The 25,323-nt window shown below is 37.1% G+C and overlaps 1 protein-coding gene across 1 annotated transcript; it reads right to left on the bottom strand.

Moving 5' to 3' along the window:
- On the bottom strand, window positions 1–25,296 carry CIP2A (cellular inhibitor of PP2A). The gene is made up of 21 exons (XM_071757580.1): window positions 25,015–25,296; window positions 23,324–23,471; window positions 21,939–22,051; window positions 20,289–20,383; window positions 19,607–19,703; window positions 18,853–18,975; window positions 18,547–18,692; window positions 17,778–17,853; window positions 16,524–16,751; window positions 15,895–16,054; window positions 14,901–15,042; window positions 14,037–14,136; window positions 13,022–13,140; window positions 9,765–9,957; window positions 7,639–7,713; window positions 7,446–7,556; window positions 6,543–6,739; window positions 4,898–5,011; window positions 3,173–3,255; window positions 2,539–2,678; window positions 1–1,488 (listed from the first exon to the last, which is right to left on the bottom strand). The coding sequence occupies exons 1-21, from the start codon at window positions 25,114–25,116 to the stop codon at window positions 1,318–1,320; spliced, it is 2,733 nt and encodes a 910-aa protein (XP_071613681.1). The 5' UTR covers window positions 25,117–25,296; the 3' UTR covers window positions 1–1,317.
- Window positions 25,297–25,323: the final 27 nt, after the last annotated feature.

Raw genomic sequence — 25,323 nt, 5'->3', positions numbered from 1 at the left:
TAGAGCAATTTTAATTTGTTTTTTTTATTTCCCTGGTCTTCACAGACACCAGAGCAATGTCTATAAATCTTACCTGTGGTTAAGTTATAAAAGTTGTATTTCAGTAAGAGGTCAAAATAGATACAATTCATCTGATGTATAATTGCAACAGAATGAACAAAGATGCACTTAGAGATGAGTTCAACAGAGTCAGTAAGACACATCTTACACAACTGAAAACCAAAGAATCTTAGGTATTTTAAAATCTAGCAATTACAAGTTATATACAAATAAAGGCAGTAGAAAGAGACATACAAGGATCACCAAGACCCTGGTAGTTCTACCAAAATACAGATACTACTGAAATAGTTCTGCCAGTTGCTAAAAGACAAGTTACTCATGTCACATATAAATGAAAGACATGGAAGTGTTCTGCCACTCAAAAACATGCATCAGTTTCTGGTACTTGTCTTTAATATGAAAGTACATTAAAAAAAAATTACCTGGAAGTTATACTATGAACAACACATGAAGTTCTGTGGGTGTCCAACAGAAAACAGTGCTGACAGTAGCTAGTATGCACCAGATAGGATTCTCAAAAAAGTGCAGATCTTAAAGAGCGAAAGGAAGTGTTGTAGGATTAGGAAAGTATTAAAAGAAAGTATTTAATAACTATTGGTAGATTCATGTATTTCATTTTAGTTTCAATTATGGAAAGCATGCTGCTTGCTGAAAAGTCAAATGTGGTATTCTATTTGCTGAAATTCATATTTCCTTATGATTAGAAACATCTCCACATATTTACTACATAAAGCAATTGCACCAATATGTTACTACAGCCTTCAATTTAACATGTTTTAACTGATATAATCCATTTTATTTTTATATTTGTACCTTAGGCATCAGGAAGCAACACTGCACAAATAATAATGGTATTCACAAGGGCCAAAATTAACAAGATTAAATTATAATAGTGCTTGATCTATGAAGCACACTGCTTGACAGACAGTAGAAGAATATACAAATAAAAAAAGTTCACAGTGACTCCTATTTTGCTTTATGTTTCCACATTTAGGAACATTAGTCACCAGCAAAAGTTGCATTCAGCTCCCAATACAGATATGAGTTCTACCAAGACCATCAGAAGACCTATTTGCTATACAGAAACTCTTTTTTTCAGACCAAAGCTTCCACAATTCCACCTTTCCTTAATTGTTAGGGTACTTTAATTTTAGTTTGGTTTTTTTTTAAAGTCATAAGCATGCTAGCTTCAGTTTTAAAAATCTTTACATATATTCACACATTTGTATAAAATATTAAAATCTTAACAACAGAGCCCTATAAGCTGAGGTTCACCGTTTCTGCACTTAACTTGCCACCACTTAGACTGTGAATCATTGCAATCATATTGGAGTGTTTGTTCAGTTCTTCCTTCTGTAGTTTTACAAGTGCTTCTTTTTCTTCCAAGCGTCCTTCCAACTGAGATTTTTGCACTTCAAGAGAAGATGCCTGCAGAAACAAACAAAGTGTTAGAATTTCCTCCATTATCAACTGAAAGACACACAACACAGTGAAAGCCAAGTGGCTTGGTGGTGAATTCAAGCAGGCAATTAAAAAGCAGATTTAAAATTACAAACTTGTTTCAGAAGTGTTTCTCAGCTACACATTTGGTCCACATGGCTACTGCTACATTTTAAAATGTTAGATACCATGGCAAAACACCATGTTATCACTGTCCCATTTAAGCAGCAGAAGCATTCACAGTTAAGCCATGCACATTTCATTTAAATCCCAAAACCAGCAAATATTTACCAAGGATGAGGGAAATATTTGCTATATACTGGGTAAATATTGCCTATAGAGATTAGGCTTTGCTTCCAGGAAATGGAAATACAGCAAACACATTTGCCAGACTGCACATTTTGTGCTTGCTGATCCATTTGCATGTAAAATGAATCTCTGCCTTGCATGTTTACAGGAAGCCTTACCTGCAGGCTGCACTGTTTTTGTCAATTTAGCTTTATTTTTTTTTTTAAATTACCCTGTTGACTTGGTATAGCCAAACTGGTGTGTTTTGAAAAGAAGACACACTTTCTCTTAGAGATGAAAATAAATATTTTATTAGAATTTCAAATATCAAAAAAACCCTTATGCATTTTGCTGCGCAGACGTGTAGCATAGAGCCTTAAATCAGGATGTGAGAAAGAGGAGAAAGTAAGCCCATCCACCTCTTCAGTAGTTTTGAGTACTGTAAAATGAGTGTTCTACATTCTCCTACTTAATACTGTACTACAGGCTTTGTGGGTTTCTTTTATTTGCAGATGGCATGCACTGACACCTCATGCAGCCTCATTATACCCTGATGTTGCCTCCTCTTGATTTCAAGCTCAGCTACTCAAAAGGTATACAGTAAAGTTGAATGTTTGTTCTTGCCCACTTCATAAACTGCTCTAGTTTATTCATCTACTTTACCACTGAAATATTAATTTACAAACTCTTTCAGTTAAATAGATAAGCAAAATTTCAGTCTCTAGAATACAGGTACAAATAAGTCCTTACCTTGATACTCAGTTCTTTCCTTGCTTGCTCTGTTTTACTTAATTCCTTTTTCAGGACATCTATAGTTTGTTCCATATCAGCTTTTTCTTTCTGCTGTGCTTTCAGTTTTTCTTCCAGAACTTTTATTTTCTGTTGCAAGGCTTAAGAAAATGAACACATTAAAAGGTGGGTTGCCAAACTTAGAAGAGAGATACTGCATTGCCTGGGAAACAAGTTTTTGGTTTCTTTTTTTTCTTTAGTCAACATTGCTGCTGAATTACTGAGTAATGCCACCTACTGCTAAGTTTTAGTGGTTGCACCCGGTCATCTGCAGAAAAGTTAAACCAAGCTCTTGCAATTTTCAGTTTCTACCAAAAAACTTCCCATATACATGCTGGAAAAGTATCATGAAGGGACACAGGATGCTGTGCAGAGATTCAGTGAAGACCATATTGCCTGGGAAATCAAGTTTACATAGCCTTTCTGGAAAATAGTAATCTGTATTTGTTTAATTCAACTTTTAAGTTACATGTCACTTAATCACTTCAAGATTTACAAATTATTAAGTAAGATATAGCTGCTTATGCAGAGCCCATAACATCTATTTAATCTAGTCAGTTCTCCAGATTCAGTGACCTTTAGGTAAGTGACTTACTTGCTATTTTGCCATCTCTATCCTGTAACTGTTGCTGTAATTCTTTTTTCTGATCTTGGGTTTCTGCCAACTGTGCAGCAGTCCTAAAATTGCAGAGAAAAGAAATTTTAATGATCTAAGTAAGATATGCCACCATTTGTCTGTCCTAGAGAAGCCTGAATGATTTTTGTATAGTTTCCAATAGCTGTCAGGAGTTTCAAATTATCAAAGCTATGAATTTGCAGGGTGGGAGCACAGGTTTTATTTCTTCTCCCCATCCACAAGTCTTTTTCCTTCTCTAATCAAGGGGACACAGAAGAAGCTACTGAAAAGGTTCATACCTGGAGAAATTGTTGTTTTTGACTGGAGTCACAAAGCATTGAAAATACCACAACAGAACTGAAATTGTCATTGAACCCATGCCATTAAGTGATTAAGGATACCCAGTATTTGGCTCTTAGCATGCTGCTGAATTTACAATACCATTAGTAAAATGTTTCAGCTATTATTCAAACATGCACATCTATGCATAAAGATTTTCCACTACCATTCTGAGCATCTTCCAGACTGTCACACAACATTCAGCAAAAATGGCCATTTCACAAACTACTGCTGTAGCCCATACGTAGGTCTACTGCAGTCCTCGTTAGTTAGGCACATACTAAGCTGCAGCCTCTAGCAAGAGAAGAGGAAGTGTTTTTCCACATACTCCATTTTATTTGTGGTAGCTCAAGAATAGCTCTGTAATTGCTCCCTCCACCCACCTTTACAAAGGGACAGCCTTCATAAGAATACATCCCTCATTACAGTGAGTTGCTTACTGCACCAGTGAGAGTAACTGTCCAAATTTATTTAGTAGCAAAATAATATCAGTATGTGAATTTTTTTTCCATTTGAATCAGAACTCAAAGCAGTGATTTGGACTGCTCTGATACTGACAAAGCAAGAGCCTGGAAGGATGAAGCAAATAAAGGATGTGCAAATAAATGCAAGAAGAGCAGTTTATTTCTTCAGTAAACATAAGACCTACCTATGAGCATATTTTAAAGATATCTTCTGCAAAACTAAGTATTAAATAAAATTTCTCAAAAAGGAACCCTATAGTTAACCTGGTGAAGGGTACATAAGACCTCTATTTTGAGACACCAAAAAGGAAAAAATTGGAATTAGTACTCAATGAGACATAAGGAACGATAGTTTTATGGTTGAAGAATGATGTTTTATACCACACACAGAACATATGCCATCTCTTTCTAATATAACTTGAAAATGCATTAGTTTGGTAGGGTGTTTGGCCTTTTTTTTTTTTTCCCTCTTTTTTCTCCCCCCTCTTTTTTTTTCTGATCTGATAAGGTTACAGAGAAGTCTTGTAGACTAAAAGGGAATATTTGTGAAAATCTTCCAGTGGTCACAGCATTTAAGAACTCAACAATAACCAAAAAGAAATCCTCCTCCACACACACAAAATGTACCCAAGAACTGGACTGTCTTCATTGCTCTCTTCATTTCTTACTGTCACTGAAGTCTGTGGGTATTCCTCCCTCCCTCCAACAAATACAGTAGCAAATTTACTACTACAGATTTTTATCTAACATATACATACAAAGCAATGCTGAAGCATCTTTTGCTTCCTTGACCTCCACTTCTCAGGTGTAACTTAAAGCACAAAAGAAAAATGGAAACTGACATGATGTTTAATTTACCGTTTAGCTTTAATTTGCTTTAAAAAGACTGATTTGAACCTACCTGTCATTCTGCTGCTTGAGTGACTCATTTAGTTTCTTCACTGTTTCCATTTGTTTATTTAGTGAATTGCACACAATCTGTAGATCTTTATGCTGTCTTTCAGTTGTTTCATACCTACAAATGAATTAGGGTGTTAAAGTTGAAGAATATAAGTGCTTTTGAAGAGCTTTTACTTAAATAGTTGTCAAAAATACTTGACATCACCTGTGTAACTATTCCATGCAAGCTAAAAGCAGGGTGTTATGGGGGCAGGAGGTATTTCAGTTGACGATTTTCTGGTAATATTTTGTTGTTTGATGAGTGTTGGCATTTTTTGCTTTTTAAATGAACATACTTGAAGGAAGAAGCTTCAGCAAATTCTTACATATCTTTAATTACCAACAATTAAGAAGCAACCTTCCTCAAGTATAAACAACAAAACATGCAGATGACTTTAGAAATTTGACATAAATTAGCTATTAGCAGCAGTCCTTTAAGGGACTCCTTGAGCCAGTCTATGACCTCGACTTTCCTGGTGATACCAAGAAACTGAATTCACTGAAGTTAATGCAATGTACATTCAACACAAGTTTATAAGGCAGATCTTGCACTCTAAACAGATGTTTTCCTAACAAAAGGAAAATTCTCTCCCTTGAGGTCGTTATCTGATTGTTTTTAAGAACAATATATTTAAAGCATGCAGACTGTTTAGAAAGCAAGTTTCTGCTATACAAACATGCTGCAGGATCAGATAGCAATTTTATTCCTACTTTGAAGAATTTAAATAGTATTAGATACCAGATTGAAACTGTTTTATTTCACATAAATTAGTCAAATACATGTTAACAGAGTGTATGGCTGCATACAATTCAAGCAAAAAGGAGTAACTTCCACATTGACCATACAAGATACTTAAGAGATCCCACAACAGACTAGAGTTTTAAACATTTTTCTTCCACAGTGACTCCCTTAATGGCAGCAATATGCTTTCAAAATTTAATACGTTTGCTCCTGTTATTAAGCAAGAAATTTGTTCTGAACTTTATCAGCTTCTTTGCCTTGCTGACACCTAGTGACAATACCAGCTCATGTGAGTAGAAAAACCCATGCTCTTAAGTCTTTATTCTTCCAAAGCATATTTTATTTTCATAGATATTTCTATCTTTACGTACATTTTTTTGTCTCGCATGTCCTTTTTGAGCTTAGGAACCTTAAGAAATAATGCTTGTAAACAATTTGGGACATACAAGTTGCCTCCTTTCTCCCTAAGTTGCTCACCTTTACCTTCAGTCAAGTTTGTTATTTATAGCATGTCATCAAGACAGCATGTAAGATCAAAAGAAGAGGATGAGAGCATGGTATAATACTAGGAGAAACTAAATGGTCTTAATTCTGTTTCTTGGAGAACAATGCTCCCTTTTATACAAAGGTCATGCTGTTTGCTGAACTGAACCTTCAATGTCTACAACTTCAGTTCTCATTCATTTAATGTATTAGCTCCTTTAATGAATTAGTTTAACCTCATTGACAAACGAGTAAAAGAAAAAATTAATTTTTCACTTAACAACATCAAATAGCATATAACGTTGCCAGTATAACGTGCTTAGACAAATAAAGATAATTCCATGAGTATGAAGTATTTGCTTAGAGATCTTATGCACCTTACCTCTGAAGAAGGTCAACAGAGGATTTTTTCAGCACTTCATGTTCTTCAGCAACTGTTTGTAATTTTCTGTTGTGTTGAAAGAGCTGTTCAATATCAGTCTGTGCTCTTTCAGATTCCACCTGCTGAGCTTTCAGCAAATCATTTAGTTCTTCATTTTTTCGTTCTGCATCCTTCAACATTGCTGCAAGAGTTCTTGCCTTTGAGTGGAAAGAAACCCCCAATAATTACAAGCAACTCCGTTTCACAAGTTACTTTGTAAGAGGCATATTCGAGGTCACATTAATTTTTTTAATGGACCTGATGACATTTTATTTCTCTCATCTAATATTAACTACATATTAATTTGTTCACTAAATTCCTATCCCTTAGCTCCCTTTATAGACAGTGTGAGGGGAGAGGGAAGAGAAAAGATGATACATTTGAGCTATGGATTTAGTAATCTGCAGCCCAATCCTTACTATAGCCTTTAAAGAATGGAAATTATTCTGAGTTTTCAATACACAGCTCAAATAGATACTCTGTGGAATTAGGCTATATTTGAAAGTTCATCTTTTACAGATTGTTAAAAGGCTGTATGTAGCAGCAAATTCTACATGAATGTGAGTGAACGGCTTAATGATAATCATCTTGAAAATTAATAAACACTAATGATTAACAAACAATAACCAGCACACAGCAGGGTAGTTTTGTTGACTTCCTATAAGGGCAAGAACAAAGAAAACTTTTCCAAAGAACAATCCAAAGGAAAACAGGATATTTATGATGAAAATTAAGACTGCCCTAACTGGCAAGCATAGCTTACAGCTAGGCAGAACATCCACACAGGCAATCAGTGTTAAAGCTACCCAGACACACACTACTCAGCCCCACCCTGGAGACCTAGAAGGAAGTTCTGCAACTTACCTCAGACTCAGCCTGGGCTCTCTGACATCGGTACTGAGCCATCAGCCTATCAGCCTGAGACAGAGCTACTGCCTTTGCTTCCAGAAGGTCTTGCAGCCTATTTTCTTTAGACTGTACATGAGAAGAACATTTTTCATTAACATTCCCTGACTGTAGACAGCTATCTGTCACATACACATCAGGTTGTACTCACTGCTAATGCCGACAGCTTCTGCTCATAGACATCCATTATGTCAGATATCCGCATATCAGTGATCATCTCCTTCATCTGTGGAAATGTTTTCCAATTACTGCTACTGTAAGTTCATATTTACTTTAACAGGTAACAAGCAACTAAACAGCTCCATAGTTCTGTGATCTCCACCTGTCTGCTAGCTTTTTAAGTTGTTATTTTTATTTCTGAGACCGTCTGCTCAAATGCATCCACCTTAATCTCGGTGAAAGATTGTGGATAATTGAATTATTTAGGCTGAATAGGATTCATCTGCACAAGACTACCAGTCCAGCACTATGAAAAGGTAACATAACCACCCTAAAATGGTTTTGCTCAGCCTGGTCTTTGCTGAAGAACAGGTGACCTATGAGGGGACTAGTAAAATTAATTTGCTCTAAATATTAACAGCATGAAATGCACATGGTTAAAAATTCTTGTTCACACTCCATGGCCTTCTCAACACTGACTATAAAAAAATGCCCAGAAAGTTATTCTGAAATGACACCATCCAGAACAAAAATTACTGTGTTAACCTGTCGTCTTTAGAGGAAATATATTCACCATGTATGGCACAAGAAAGTGTTTATTAAAATATATGCCCAAGTTAAGTGAGAAAGCTATTCGGTGATTTCAGGATTTTTTTTTTCTTAGGCAGTGCTACTGTAACACTGATTTTGAGGTGTCCATACAATGAACACCTACTGGAAAGCTACCATCTCTGCACCATTTTGAACCACAATGGAAGAATGTATATTTTTTTCATATTAATAGTAGCTCCCACATAGTTCCAGTTCTCAGCTCATTTTCCTATTCCTGAAGGAGAAGACAAGCAGTTTCTTCTCATGCTTGCCAAGTTGTCATCTCTGACCTATTAGATGTTACTACTATAAGAAAGGCTTCTCTAAGTTCCTTTCACTCTCTCTATATAGTAATACCATTGAAAATGTTTTCTCAATTATGTTTTTACATGCATTTGAGCTTCACACAACTTACAGAATGGATGCAGATAAAATACTGGATATTTTAAGTGAAGGTGTAAATTGATTTTTGGAGGAAAGTTCTACTAATTAGGAGGTCTAAGAAAAGACTCACTCAACAATTCATCAACAACTTTCTCTCCTCCAAATCAAAGCAGCTTTACAATCTGTCACTGCTGCACTAGTGCTCTTAGGACCTGTAGCTGCTTTGATTTGAAAAGGATTGATGGGAGCATCCCATAGTGATGCAGAGCAATAAGCAAGCCAGTGAAGACTCCCTTGACCTTTTTAACAACTAGTCTAGCAGCTGAATGGAGCTGGTAGCTTTCTGAGTTAAAGAGAGAAGGACTGCAAAGCTAAAGCTGGAAGAAATGCCACCAATACAGCTAATCAAGCCATTATCATGATTTTTCCCCTAATCTTCTCCATTTGCATACTGTTCTTTTAAGGCAAAAGAAAAGAGAAGCAATAATCCATCACTCAGTTTAAAGTACCTGCAAAGCAACTAACTTGCTTTGAAGAGAGGAGAAAGAAGAAATATATTCAGTACCTGACAGACTGGTTTGCAAATAAGCACACTGTATGTAGTGTTAGAGTGTCACGTTCACAATGCTTGTTGCTGTGGAGGAAAGCAAAAACTTCCTTCTGAAGTAATAGTACTGCCTTTTCAAGAAGGCTTTAAAAATGCTTAAGAGTCAGTTACACACATAGAAAGGAAAACATTTGTACATCTGTTCAGGCATAGAAGAGATGCCCCACACTCTTATAAGCCAGCATATCATCTATATTTTATCACAGGCTACTCCTAAGGAGTGGGAGGAAGCTTCTTGTATATGTCCTGGCAAATCTAGACAGTTGCCACTATATCTGACACCTGATTTGACATCTGAGAACTAGAAGAGTGTGGGCAACCCCACTGAAGAGGGGGATCTCAATAAGGAAGCCAGCTTCTGATGCAGCACCAAGAATAATGGTTGAATTCTGCTAAGGATCTAAAGGGAGCACATTCTAAATAGCCAGGAAAGAACTCAACTAATCCATGCGTTCTAGACTGGCATTTGGATTTTAAATGCTGTCCCCCGTAATAAAAGTGTCAAACATTTAACAATGTTATATGATTCTACTAACTTCTAGTCCAGAATGAAGTTTCTGTATTAATTCCTGAATATTTGAAGTTGTGGATCCATCACTTGAAGGACAGGATGAAGAACACCTCGCCGAAGAAACGCTCGTCACAGGTGGCTGCATTTGGATTCTTTTTGATGCATGATCCATTTCTTGTTGTCTGTAAGCATTATTTGCTGCAATGCTTTCACCAAGCCTGCATACAACAAAGGCTTCTAATGAAACAACCTGCTAAAAATCTCACTTCAAGGACTGAAAAGGAGAACAGTTTCATAACATAATTAACTTCTCTTTTGTTGAAAACAGTCTGTTGAAAACAGTTACATTTGCATTATCACACAGTGTTAAGATGTAGTATTAGACACACGCCCAAACCATCCAGAGACTCAGCATGTAGAAATAAATGAATGCCTGTCATGACTCGCCTTCAGAAACAAATGCAGTACCTCACTTGAAAGGGCATGGTGTTCAGCTCTTATCAAACAGATCAGACCATGTCTATTATTAGCTTAAGAAAAAGGTTATTTCATGTCATTATTCAACTCAAATAGGCCATTGTTTGTAAGCAGGAAGACTGAGAAAGTATTTAGTAAGGGGTTTTAATAGGCATAAAAATAAGACTGAATCATGAAAAGGCAGTGCTACAAATAAGCCTTAGTTTTGTCTCATCTTTGATGCTATTTAAGAATACTATAGAGTACGGCACATTTTATTTTCTAAGTTTATGAAGATAAAGAGCAATCAGTTAAAATCTGTACAGGGATGAGAACACAAAAGCTTAGATGTAAATAATTACTCCACTGTCTGTATGTAACTTGTGATTGGTAATCACAAGCTTCTAATGACATGTTCCAAATCAAAGAGAATGAGAAGTCAAAAGAGCTGATTCTGAGGCTCCAGTCAAAATATCTTTTCCTTGTGATAAAATCCTTAATTACAAAGTTATCCCAACCACTTCAGTGAAGTGCTGTCTCAATTGCTTCCTAAGTGAAGAGAGGCTATTTTAAACTTCTATTTATGGACATGTTATTTGACTATTCCATTGTACAACTCAGGCATACTGGATAGTACAGAGCATTCATTCATTCCTTCTTCCAGACAGAATATTTGCTGCTGGCCATTACAAAAATGTTTTCTATATCCACAAAATCATGGCATGATAGGATAGTTGAGATTGAAGGGGATTTCTAAAGATTGCCTAGTTCAACTCTCCTGGTCTAAGCAGGTGGCACAGGATTACATCCAGTTGTTTTGACTATCTCAAGGTAAAGTCTCCACAGCTTCTCTGGGCAGACTTTTCCAGAGCGTGGTAACCCTCACAGTAAAAAGTTGGTTTTTTTCTTGTATTTAGAGATCTTGAAAAGGATGCCTCTGAGAAGACTCTAGCCCCATTTCTTTGTTTCATTCTGTCAGATGTTTATACATATTTGATAAGATGCCCAAGTCTTCTCAAAGCTAAACAAACCCCAGCTCTCTGTCTCACTTTGTATGACACATACTCATTCCTCAAACATCTTAATGGCCCCTTCTAGTATGTCTGTATCTCTCTTGTGTTAGTGAGCCCAGACCTGAACACACTGCTTCAGATGTGGTCTCACCAGGGCTGGGAAAAGGGAAATGATCACCACCTTCAACCTGCCAGCAAAACTCCCCTTAGTGCAGTCCAGGGTGCTACTGACAATCTTCACCATTCCTAAAGACAGAAGTAACATTTGTTTTGTTCTAGCCCTTGGAAACCTCTCCGAGTCACCCCCAGGTCTGGCAGAACCCCTCCTATCATCACCTTCTCAAACCTCTGTGGTAGCAAGTGGTCATCAATGTGATCCAGAAACCTTTTGGATTGCTTATGCCCTACTCTGTTACCTCTCCAGCAGATAGCAAGGTGGTCAATGTCTTCTAAAAGGACAACAACCTGTGAATGCAAGACTTCTTCCAGCTGTCTATAGAGGCTTCATCTACTATTTCTTTCTGATCTGGCAGTCTGAAGCAGACAGACACCCCCTACAACATTCCCCATCTTGGTCTGCCTCCTAGCTCATGAACTGCCAGCTGGTTTATCTTTCCCAAGGCAGAAGTTCCATGCATTCCCTCCACCTTTTCATAAAAAGGGCAACTGGGCAGCCTCTTCCTCATCATCTCCAATACTCAAAGGCTTCTGACCTCCTTCAGGTCCTTTACTTGACACCACAGATCATCAGCAACTACTCAACTTCAGCAGGCTAAAAGACTTCCTATTAACAGTCTTAGTAGGAGGTACCAAACACTCCCCTGCAACCTCCAGAGCTGCATACCTCTTCTGAAACTATTTGGGCTGGTGCTTCAGCTTTCAAAATTTATTTTGTACCTCTTTTGATAGTTTTACAGATATTTCTCTATTTAGATAATACCCTCCCTCTCCATTTCTCTCCTAAAGTCTACAGCTAACTAGATACCAATATATAGTACTACTTGGTAACCATAAAAATAGCACTAATGTTTTCAGGATTAACACAGTTCTGGACTCCTATTACTGTGTTCTTATCTCTGACCTACTTCCAGATTATAACAGAAAAAAAAAGTATGATTGCTAGGGTGTGTGGAGTTTTTTTGTTGTTTCATTTTTATTTAATTTTTTTAGAAGTTCCTGTATATTGTTTGAGAAAGCTTGTGAATATAGTACAGCCAAAAAACCACAAGGACACAATTTATGTGATGATTAGGTGATCTTCCTTTACTTTTTACTATTACATATATGTAGTAATCTAGTCACTGTTCCAAGATAAGCTAGTTATGTTACAAATCTTTCACTTGAGAAAAGGAGCTCAAATGCCAAAAAAGCATTATATCTGCAAGGCCTTTCAAACAATTCCCATATTTATTTAAAAAGCTCTGCTAATAAATCAGGAAGAAGCTTTGATTAGTTCTCAAGATTGCAACGACTATGATACAATTAAAGATATTTTTTCCTTTTATTACATCTACAGAAATAGATGTAGAGTTTCAAGTAGAGTTTCTTAATATTTTTCCCCAGACCTAAACCACCTTAAAAACTACCTGAACTGCCATCTGCCTGTGTCTCATCCCATTATGTTCTTTTAAGTTCTTTTGTAAGAACACCATCAGCATTTGAACTATTTCCTCTAGCCTCAAAGATCACTACTGTCTCTTAACTTCAGATAAAGAAATAAGACATTTTCTAAAGTTTGTTTCTGATGAACTGAGAGTAATATGCCAAGAAACACAAATATCACTACACCAGACTACCACAAAAAAAACCTTACACTATGGCAGGAAAATCTGGTAAAGGTGCAGCCTCAAACAGTATTCCAAGTCCCACTTGGACCTGCTCTCTATGGTCTGATGTTAAAGCAAATGTCAAAGGCATAATCAAACGTTGATCCTGAAAAAAAAACAAACAACAACAACAAAAGAAACTGCTTTGATCAGAGCAAGATAAGTCAACACCAACAAAAAACCCCACCCAGACATCAAAACATCAAGACCTATGAGCACAGAACTGTTTATTCAGAACTCAAGCTACCTTCTTCAAGTTTACCCTCATAAGTTTGAGCCAGAAGTCAATGGCAGAGAAAAAAATTTGAAAAATAATTTACACTTCAAAGTACTTTGGAAAGGTGTCTTCACATTAAAGCCAATGCAGGAAGTACAGAGACTATTTATTTCTCCCAAGTGCTTGATTTCCATCATCAAGGGTTACAGCTCAAGTTTTATAAGGATTTCCTCTTATAAGGACTACAAAACTCTCATTGCTATTCATTATATTACACAATTCCAGTTCTTGAAAGAAAACCCTCCAAAACAGCATTAAGTGTTTCTGCATGGATTACTTTTCCACCTACAAAGTAAATTGCTAAGGTACCATCTGACCAGTAGTTACCAAAAGCTGTTTTGACTATGGAAAGTCACAAGTTAGATGCATATTTAATAGCAACCAACCACAGAAATAATTATATGGTTATCATGATTTTTTTTTCTGGTTTGCTACTTCTAAACTACAGTCCTAATGCATTCTTAAAAGGAGAACTCTTACTAGACAGGTGAAGGACAATTTCACATGCATTACAGAAATAAATTATTGGAGTTAAAGCAAATTGCTTTTAAAATAAAAGACTTAACAACAAAACAACCTTAAAGAATTGTGCCCAGGGGACTGTATTATCTCTGAAATGGTAAAACTCCTAGGAAAAGCATGCAAAACATTAAGAACTAAAACTACTGCAGTGCAATGGCACTTCCCTTTGCAGATACACTTCATAAGACATTTTAAAATCATACCTGTAAAATTTTGTAAAAGCTGACCTCCATACCAGGCACATCCTGCTTCAGTCTGCTCATAAGATCAAGTGTTTTCAGAATAATATCTGCAGCAAGTTTGCTTTTAAGCAAACAAATAGAAAAGCAGAAAAATGGAAGGGAAAAAAAAGGCAGAGCAAGATTTGTCAAATGAGTACCAATAAATAAACCCAGTTAATGAAAAAAAAGTCAGTAGCTTCACAGAGATATTAAATGTCTAGCAAGGCAACAATGCCAAAACCAAGAAAGATCACAGATTTCCTTGGACATGCTGCTGAACTTCTCCATCATGCCAAGGATGGAAACGGTGAAGACCAAAAAAACCCACTATTTACTTTAAAGTGAGGAGTGTTTAACTGTAGGGGAAATTATATCTCACTTTTTTTTGGCCAGACAACTCTTAGTTATATCAATGTTCAGATTAATGACACAGAGCTGAAAGAATGTATTCCATTTTCAGTGCAGTAATTCCCTCTCTCCCAACATTCAGTATCTTTGAATTCTGGCTGCATAAAATCCAAATGAAAAGTCAGGTACCATAAGCAGCTCTAGTAACCTTCAATTTGGATAAGCTTAAACAACTGCATGATGTTTAAGACCCGTGTTCACCTAAGTGGGTCTCCAGTTTATGCCAAAAACACTATCTGTAGGCTGAAGACAGGTTTTATTACTGAACTCAATATTACTTCCTACTGCCACAAAAAAACAAATTTTGATTTAAAAATAATATTCATTTACATCTATTTAAACACAACTTTCAACTATTTGATAGTTTTCATTGTAACAATATCCCAACTGTCATACAAGTCTTGATAATTTAGGATTTAAATAAGTCTGCATGCTCACCATATTTTAGAGTCCACAACTTTTGTCCCAAAACCAGTGTCAATCCCACTGTAGGTAAACTGGTGTTCTATTAGAGACATGCATTGGCTGGCAGTCAGGACCTTCGAGGCATGTATTTTCAGTGTGTCATCTCTACAGAGCAGTAGACTGAGTTAAGAATAAACTTAAGATACCTGTGCTTAGGTATTGGCACCAAAAGCTAAGATTTTCTAATACCAAAAGACACAAGTTAATGTACAAAAGCACAAGAGCCTCCAAAAATGCTTTTAAAAACCAACTTCATAAACCACTTAAGTAATGGTTAACTCACAAGCCAAGTAATCCTGACTTTTCAAATAACACACACACCTACGTAGAAAAAAATTAGGGAAGGCACAATAAAATGTGGCATGAAGAAATATGATGGACAAAAGGAAGTGAACCATCAGTTCCTAGTACAAAAAATAGTTCCTCTAGCAGTGAATTCATAAAGTTACTTCTTCACAGAACTCTGCTTAGGTTCAAGACTGTCCTGCAGTCATCTCCTCCTTACTACATGACATTGTGGACACTAAGGACTCCAGATGAGTGTAAAACTATATCATTCCACTTTATTTTTCCTTGTTTTGATGATCTAAATTTTTGTATTTACATAAACTTATATATTTGTCTGGGAGCTGCAGGTGATTTAGCTAGGTAAAAATATTACACTGATCAAAAAGATGGCTACTCAAACATCACTTGCAATTTCATCAGAAAACATCCATCTTGATTTTTGATCTGTGAAGTGCTTCTATAATCTTGAGTAGCCACATTTTATCCTGTATCACTGTAATACACAATAAACATACAGCAATTAAAAACTACCCTAAATTTACTGAGACTGTCATGTTGAAACACCTTCAGTAGATTTTTGTAATTTAAAACTATTGAAGTAACTTATTGAAGAAACAGCCATTTTTTTCTAAGATAGGAAGAATAAATTAACCACCAACAGGCACACAAAAAAGGATATCTGTCAGGACATTAATAGCCTTGACCATTCTTTCACACTTTTTCTTCACCAATAGCTCGTCCACAATCTGTTCTGGCATCTGAAGATGATCAAGAATAACAGGCAGCAGAAGATCCACAAAGTGTTCAGCTGAGGTGCTGTTTCCAGTATTAATAACATCCTGTAATGAACACATTTCACTTTATGTCAGTATGTAAAGCTACACAACAGGGAAGCCAAGCTTACTCTACCTCTTCCTCCACCAGCCCGTGTTCTGGCTTTTCCAGCCTCTTAGTGTTTCAGGTTCAAGACTGCTGATTAGTGTCATACTGGAGGAGGAAATTCAATTAAGAGCACAGAAACAGCAAAAACGTCCTCACTTCTGCAAATCCTAGAAAGCAATTCTTTGGTGCCTTTGTCTCTACCTCACATGAAGTGACATATCTTCCATGCAGACATGTTTCTGAAATACAGCATCTCTTAAAAAGAAGAGTTGGTATACTCAGTATGGAATTCTAGAACAGAACAATTTACTTCCACATATATTTTTACATGATTTTTTTTTTTTAGACAAATGCTAATAGTTGATTAAATTAAATTCAAAATATAGCTGCTAAAAGCTCTTTAAACTCATGTATCAGCCTTGGTACCTCAAAAATCTCTTTGAAGAGTTGCAATGCTAGAACTGAACAGTCTTCAGAGCCTTCCAATGGTTGGTTTGACAAGTGCACCAGTGCAACAGATGGTTCAAAATTCTTTGAGCGAGTCACAAATCTGGTATTCCCAGAGACTGGCAAGCCAGATGGTTCCAGTATTGCCTGCCGCAAGGTATGACGCAGTTCTATCACAGAACAGAAGGCAAGCAGTAGTTCTAAGATCTGTATGAAGTGAATGAGAGTTCAAATGCTTTTAAATCAAGTACTTATACAGAAATTGCACCTCCCATATTACAAGTCTAAAAAGACATCTTGGTTCTAAGCAACTCCATTTACCACCTTAAAGTTTTCTGAAGGATAGTTTTCTTTCCTTAAAGCCAAGTCAGCAGCAGAAATACAGTTCATGAGCCTGACGAAAGCTTGTGATAATATTCAGTATATTGATATCCCTTCATTTTTAAAAAAGCATGACTGCTGACTAGCAATCTACCAAGCAGTAGAAGTGTGTATACACTTAGAATGAAGAAAACTATGGAAGGGAAAATATTCTGAGACACAAATGGACACACGTGTGTATACTTTGAGATGAAGAGAAAAGCACCATGGGTAAGCTTCTTGTCAGTATGTCTTTTTAAATAAAAAAACCAAGTAACAACAAAAATCACATACACGGAAACATTCGTGTATTTACTATGTTAAACAATTTGTAAAAAAGCTTAAAATTAATTTCACAGATGGACTGAGCCAAATATTTTCACAACGCTTTGTATTTTGACCTTTAGCAATAGATAGCCAATGTTTCATTCATGTAAGCTGGCAGCAAGACAAAGCTGAATGCAACAGTTAACTGCTTAAGCAAATGTGGAATTTATTTGTTCAACTGATATAAAATCTTCCTAATCTTCCAAGTCAGCACCATGGTTCCTTGACCATCAGTACAAAGTCTGAGTAGTATTAATTGAAGTTTTAGCCAATGAAGTGGGGTACACATTTGACTTCATTTATGCTTTCAGGCAACAGACAAACTGGCAAAACCACCAACAATTAGTTTCAACCTGACAGCCTTTTGACCAACTAGAAAATAAAAACTCTGTGAATACCATAGGCCAGTTAGGAGTCCTGAAGTCAATGTATTTCAATGTATTTCATTATCATCCCTTGTACACACAAACCCACTTATGACTACAGAAGTGGAGCTAGATTAGGAGTTGCACCCTCTTAGGCTTGAACTGGGAAAAGTATAAATACCTTAGATGATGAATCAGGATCCCTTCCATGAAGAAGATCTAACACTTGACCTAGACATGAGGTAAAGTGTTCATATCTACAGCACACAGAGGAAAAAAAAAAAAAACAAAAACAAACAATGAAGAAATGGAGTTTCAGCACATAGACATTTACTCTGAGCAATGAATCCAAGTGCCCTGTTCTCCTTACCCCCTGTTCTCCTTACTCCCAAACTCCTGAATTAGTGATACTTTTGATAGTATAATTTATATTTAGCATAGAATAGTAATTTAAGAGTGAAAGCAAATTCCTTAAAGTAAGCCAAGATTCTCCAGCTATTTTTACTGCTAGATTTAGATTGCTAGCTGAATGTACAGAACAACTATTCAAGCCCTCTACAGAACTACTCTGTGATACACTCTAGTAAAATGATTATAGCTTCAACTACACTAGTCCACTTCAAGATAATACAGGCCTGTGAAAGCAAGATAGCTATTCATCAAGTTGTCTGATCACTGACACTGTCTAGACAATTTCTAAACACAATTATCAAATATTCCTTAAATTAACAACAGCAACAAAAAATATTTTGATTCACACTTCTTTGAAACAACAGTAGCACTAGAATCCTTTATTTGCAGGTACATCAGCTGTAATCAACTAGTAAGAATATAAAAGCATCTAGAGAATTTTTTCCAGTGTTGGGTTCAGATTACAAATAGCATACAGTAAGGAACTGAATAAGAGTTTAGGAATAATAACCTGTACATTTTAGGAAGTGAAACCCTACCTGGTAAGATAAACTGCAACTTTGGGGTTCTTCAGAAGGTCCATGAGTAGATCAACAGAGTATTTTCTTGTTAAAGTACCATCTCCATTTACAACAATATTAAATATTAACTGAAATGTCTGATGGATATTTCGAGCATGAAAAAGCTGAAAGGAAGAAGAAAGGTATGTATGAGTAAATACTACTTTTGCTGGGTCTCTTGCTTATTAAAACTATGTTTTTTAACATTAGATTTTTATTTTGCCAGTGTGACTATTAGTTTTATCTGCAAATTAAGAATGGAACAGATTTCAAAGTATCACTTACCTTTTCTCCTACTTCTTCATTTAAAGTAAGGCTTGATAATAGTGAAAGTGCAAACACAACCATAGTCAAACTACTATGGGCCAGGAAACTTATTAAGGTACGATAGAAACTCTTCACATTATTCTAAAGCAAAAAGGAGAAACATAGGCATTGTAAGTTTTGTTCTGTTCTATAAAAAAACTGAATTTACAGGTTGTGCACAATTATAAATACGTCATACAAACCATCAATAATACTACAAAAATATATTAGGATGATAAAGCTTCTCTAGAAACCTGAGTGTTCTATTGCACAATACTAGTGTTAATGTCAATTACTAAATTCCCAAACCTGTATACAGGGAAAAAAATAAAATAATCCATTATTATAAAGATGAGAAATTTATTTTGCTAAAATATCTACGGAAAATATCTACTGAAAGCTAACTCCCATATCTTCTATGCCCAGTGATCAGATCTAACAATACCTCCTCTTTCTGCCTCCTTCCTCCCATCCTTTCTTCCAAAGTAAGCAGTGCAACACTGACTGTCAAGTGGATGAATTTATATTTCTCAATTGAAAAGTAAATTATATTCACTGATTTATGAAGAGATAGGAACCTAGTATCTCAGATATAGATGTCTATTTGAGGACTCAAAGGTGCAGACCTGACACCAAAAAAGTGCATAAGAAATACTAATATGACTCCCCAGAGACAAGTAACCCTCATTTCCCCTCAAGCCAGAGATTCATGCCACAAAACCAAAACTCTTACCACAGATTTTATCTGAGTTTGAATAGATAAGTTGTGACGACAGAGATTTGCCAGGAGTCCTAAACATGGTATTGTTAACTCATCTTCAGTGGACTGACTTAAAAGAAAAATCCAGAAATTTAATCAGCTACAAGAATGTGGGTTAGGGGCAGGGTGCTTGGGGAAACTTACTTTGTTTGGGGTTTTTAAGTTTTGTTTTATAATTAAGCATCATTCCACAAAAAAAAAAAAAAAAAAAAAGTAAAATTCAAATTGCAATCCCCATATTGTGAGCAGTTTTTAAATGAGCACATCTGTAAAAAACAGTATCAGAGATCAGTACTGTCAAAGGTCCTTTTAACACTTATTAGATCTCTTACAAGGTAATTTGCATGCAATTTATATCATTGTAACATAAGTCTGTTTTTAATGACAAGCATGAATTCTCTCCTGGCTGTTCTCTTTGTTAGCTTTCTGCTGCTAGGGGCACAGGGGTGGGCTATTAATATTCAATCACCCAAAGTCCCACAACCACTGCATTTGACAATCTGAAACAACATAGTTTTCAAATAAAGAAGTCTGAACTTGAGAGCAAAAATACCACAGCTCTCTCTGGGGTGTGTAATATGCTATGAGTCTTCATAAAGTTTAGAAACATAGCTAGGTATTTCTCATAAGAAAAGACAACTGAGTACACACTTACACATGATGCATTAGAAATGAAATTAATTCATCCATGTTGGCACCAGCACAAAAGACAGGAACATTGTAGGTTAGCCTCTGCAGCAATTGAATACTCTGAGGAAATAAAAAGCTCTTCACATAAGTCTTTCCTATAGCACCACACTGAAGAATGCTACAAGGTACAAAAGCTGAAACTAAAAGCATAAATAACAAGACACCACAAATGAATTAATTGTCAGACTCTGTAATGTATTAAATACAATTACATGAGCTGCTGCAAACACATTGAATAGTGTCCTACCACACTGATATACTTATTAAAAGGCCAAAGATATGAATAAAGTTTTATTTTGACAGTTATGTTTTTAGCCAACCTGATTTCCCCCTTTGCCTTGACAGCAAGTTCTTCATTCTGTCAGTGTGAAAGCTTTGTTCTATTGAAAGATCTAGAAGTCTCACAAAAAAACAGAAAGAGCTTTTCTGACTCTTGGAGAAAGTATGTTTATAGGAAACCAGGTTTTCTGCAAAGACTGCAAAGAGGTCTAATGCTAGTGAAGTCCTTCACACAGCATTCTTGCAGCACATAACATGAAGGAGTTAATGTAAAGTTAATATACTGAAACATGAGAAAAAAAAAAACCACTGCATAGGACAGCAGCTGAAACAAAATCTCACCATATTATTAGCTGATATAAGAACTTAGAAGTTCTTATAACTGGATCTACCTAGTGACTGCAAAACCACTCTCACTGACTGGCAAGACCCCTGAACCCCCAAGTCTTCTAGTACTCTTACTGCTTCTCAAACGTCGAGAAAAGTGTGCTTTACAGATGCTTGACTCATTTTCCACAAATCAAGGGCAAGAGAGCAGCTAGCAAATTATTTTTGTTTTTCTTCTCCAGAAAAGATGTGACCACAAGTAGACAGCAAATGCTCACTGAAAGCTCAGAGCTACATATGAGAAACTGTGCATATTAAAAATATTTTTGCCCAACTTTATTGTTCAATGCACCCAAAAGGGCAGGTTAAGATTGATGGAGTCAGTCTGAGATCCCATGTGCTCACAAAAAAATTAATATTAAACTAAAAATAAATAATCAATGTCTGCTCTTGGCTCCTAAAAAGTGAGCTTCCATTAGGCACAGCCCCCCTGCATTCACTGGCAGACAGCACTGAGCAGAGGGAAGGAGGCATCCACACCCCACAAACCTTCCAGGAGAACTGACAGCCACAGTTTGCTTTCACTGATTCACAATTACCTGGTTAAGGTATTGATTAGACAAAATTTAGAACAATCTCCAGGCTTTTGTTATGGACATTAGAAACACAAACTAAATAACTCAAGTGGAAAAGAACCTCCCAATCTCACTAACAGCGATTACTTGCAAAAACTTTAAAACCAGGTTTTTTGTTTGGTTATTGGGTTGTTTTTTTGCTTTAATATTAGAGCAGGTAAGAAGTGCAAAAAAGATTAAATAGGGAATACAAAGAAGTCCATGCAGTGTAAAAATCCTGTCAGACTCATTCAAATACACTGTAAATCAAATACACAAACTTTCCCCTCAACACATTATTTCAGACAGGTCTTTTAAAGAGCTATTATATGCATACAGTGTAACATATAATTATGTAACAGCAGCCAAATATTATTAAGCATTAGTTCTGTTACCTGTAATAAGAGTGGGTCGCTCAGATTAGTAGAACTTCGATGGACCACTCCTGCCAGCACACTGGTCAGATTGTAGGTGTCCTGAAGAGCTTCTCTAGTCTCATTGTCTAAAGCTAGAATTTAAGAATTATTAGCAAAAAACCCTACCTAATAACAAACGCAACTGTTGTATCAGCTACCAACCTAAGCAAAAGCTCAAATCTTTGACCAAGTTTTCATGTGTATTTCACAAATAACTACAAAAAAAATCACAGCTCCTATGCACTTGCACTTCTACCTTAGTTGTGAACTTATAGCAAAGTGACACTCCAATAGTTTTCCTTAAGATGCTTGGACATTGAAGAAATGGCCTCACTCCTACCTACAAATTTTAGTTCTGTTTCAGATTTTGAAACCTACACTTAAAATCATTGATCTCAGTTTCCTGCTTCACACTATAGTGGGCAAGTAGATTAAAACTTACACCCTGATAGGGTTATTTAGCCATAGTTAAAAAACCAGCTATGCTTAGGTAGCCCTGAAAAACATGGAGCAAACAAGGATGACTGCTAAAGCAGCAAATCAGTGGGCAGAAGACTAGTTCTTAAAATTTTCAACAGGCTGAGAAAAAAACAAACAATAGGAACAGCAGCAAAAATTATGATTTTACAGTAACTGTTTCAAAAACCTAAAAGAAAGCTCAAAGAGGCTAAAAGCAAGAAGCAGAAAAGATAAACAAAGGGTCATCATAAAGGACACAATTTTTTTAGTAACTACTCATACATGATGAGAAATTAAGCAATGAAGGGATAATTTTTGTATATGTAATCTACAAATACATATTATGGTAAGCACAGAGCTGTCTAGACAATAAAGGCCTACTTCTGTGAAACAGAAAAAACATTAAAACCACTAATAAGAAACAAATAAAAGGCAGTAAAACCTATTTCTTCATTGAAAAACTTGATGCTCACAGTCCCAGGCCCTTGGGGAGCCTGAACTGCTGGCCAGCACTCCAGTGGGTGAGGTAAACCAAGGTGACTACAGTTGTTGATGTAACATGGCTTCTTCCTATCTTTTCTTCATTTCATTAAAAAGGTAGTCTTTTCCAGGCTCCAAAAATCAAGGACAAGAGAACAATGCTTCACCCTACCCAGCGACAAAGCAAATTCTGACAAGCATGATCACTGTCATGTCAGTTATGATTTCAAATCTGCTTCACATGGTGATTTAACATCTTATCCGGCCTTGTACATACAATCAGATAGCTCAGCCAAGCACCACAATTAAAAAAACTTCATTTTTCACACCTTACACTTTTTCTAAGAACTCTATGTCCAGTCCTGTCTTGTCTTTTCTTCCCTTTCCCAAACCAAAGATTAAAAAAGTTCAGCAGCAAATCTTACCTAGGTGTGATAGCAAAGTAAGCACAGATGAGGTTAGGGATGGGTTTATATTGGTGTCCCCCAGGAGTTCTACCAGGCTACTAAGACATTCACTTGGCAGAATCTGATTTGAAGCAAATAATCGTGTAAGTTTCAGTCCAGAGATAACCTGGAGATGAAGGCAAAAAACACAACCTTAATTACTCAACAGCACCAAATTATTTACCAGTTAAAAAGTTAAATTTGAGTTGTATTAAACAGATTTTGCCATACTCAACAAAACAAGAATGTAAGTGCCACTCTCACAGTTGCAGACATTTGCATTCATGATTGCTGCTGCAACAAAAAAACAAACAAAAAATTTTTTTAAAAAAACCCAATTTTTACTCTTGGAAAATGCTAAGTTTGCACTGTGATACTTTATAACATTTTGGTGCTTCTTTAGTTTGCTGACTGACAGCATTCATCCTAACAGTATTCTTTGCAATCTTATAGCTGTGGCAGAGCAACACTGCATTTCTTCACACAGTGAACAAAATTAATACTAGGTTACTCTTCCCACATACGTTTTAGCACAGATAAAAGATAGGGTTTATTTATTTTGGAAGACAACCAAACAGATTGCTCAATGAAAACATTTAGTCACCAGCTGAATCAAAACAGCCTGCTTTCTGAAGACAGGGACAGGAACCCAAAGATACCTCTCTGCAGTAAGAGGTAGTGCTGCTTAGGAATCATTGTGTTTTTGAGATGAAAAAAATGGAACCCAAGTTCAGGGAAGTCTACATAAGAAGATACTGAAAATTACACACCTGCATATCAATACAGCAGGAACAAGTTATAATTGCTTAACAGAACAAGAGAATGATGTTTTTTGCGTATCCCCTGTACACTTCTTTACAGTGGATACAGAGAAGAAAACTAAGATAAATATTTACTCGTACATTAAATGTTTTCGATATTAAATAAATCTGTATTTGAAAACGGTACCTTGCAGATTAAGCAACTGAGTCATTGTGTCAGTCTGTCCCAACACCAAGGGTGCCCCCTGTGAGGATCCTACAGGGCTGCACCTGGAGATCAGGGCCATGGATAGGGCTACCCCCTAGTAGCAAGGACCTTTTATTACACTTTGGATGAAATTGGCAAACTCCAAATACAAGACCAGTTCATCGTTAACACTTCGGTTTTAAGTTATGAAAATAAATAATCCTTGTGGGTCAGGGTTTATGGGATATGAAAAAGATCCAAGTCCTCCATAAGGCACAATAGAGGCTTAGCCTACGTGCAATCAAACATACTCCATACACCTCTATCTATTTACAAGCAGCTGGACACATTACGCAGTAATAGTCCTGAAGCAGTGCTAAAAATTTAAATATTTCTTTTATCCAACGGCCTCAGCCTCCAGCTCCCTTGGCAATCGGGTCACCGGGCGAGTTTACCTGTCCCCGGCCGCAGATCCACTGAGGAGGCCGCGGCGCCCCGGATGGCTCCAGCAGCCGCCTGCAGCCAGCGGCGGGGCGGACCCTGCCGAAGCCCCGGCAGCCCCGGAGCCAGCGCTACGGCGGAGAGATGGCAGCCGAGGCCGGGCGCCGAAAAGATCCACCCGTGTCCCGCCTCCCCCCCCCCCGCCTCAGGCGGCTCCCGCATTCCCGACCGCGTCGCCCTCCCAACGCGATCCCGTGGCCCAGAACCTGCGCCCCTCTCACCTCCAGGCTGCGCTGCAGGAGCGCCGCGTTGGGCTCTGTCTTGGCAGCCCGGTACTGCGCGGCTGCCAGGAGCAGGGATTTCATGGAACCCAAGGCGTCCATGGCGCCTCGGCTGCTCTGCCTCAGAGAAGCCGCAGACAAAACGCAGTCATATTTCCCGCCGCTGCCGCCATTTTGATGGCAGCAGCCACTGAGAGGGAGGCACCGCCTACCCCGCGGGGTATGACGGGAGAGCCCGCACCCACCATCTCGCTATAGGGGGGAAGGGAGTAGGGAGGAGACTCGTCCGGAGGCTGTCGGCGGATTTAA

Source organism: Heliangelus exortis, chromosome 1 (assembly GCF_036169615.1).
Source record: "Heliangelus exortis chromosome 1, bHelExo1.hap1, whole genome shotgun sequence".
NCBI classification, from domain to species: Eukaryota; Metazoa; Chordata; class Aves; order Apodiformes; family Trochilidae; genus Heliangelus; species Heliangelus exortis.
This window is presented reverse-complemented; position numbering and strand designations above follow the sequence as displayed.

Excerpts from the sequence above, each read along its gene's own strand:
- CIP2A (XM_071757580.1), bottom strand. The coding sequence starts at position 25,116 with ATGGACGCCTTGGGTTCCATGAAATCCCTGCTCCTGGCAGCCGCGCAG. Across the intron at positions 18,976-19,606 it reads AAACTCAGATAAAATCTGTG|AATAATGTGAAGAGTTTCTA; the intron begins GTAAGAGTTTTG and ends TTTTTGCTTTAG. Across the intron at positions 5,012-6,542 it reads TCTGTTGACCTTCTTCAGAG|GTATGAAACAACTGAAAGAC; the intron begins GTAAGGTGCATA and ends ATTCATTTGTAG.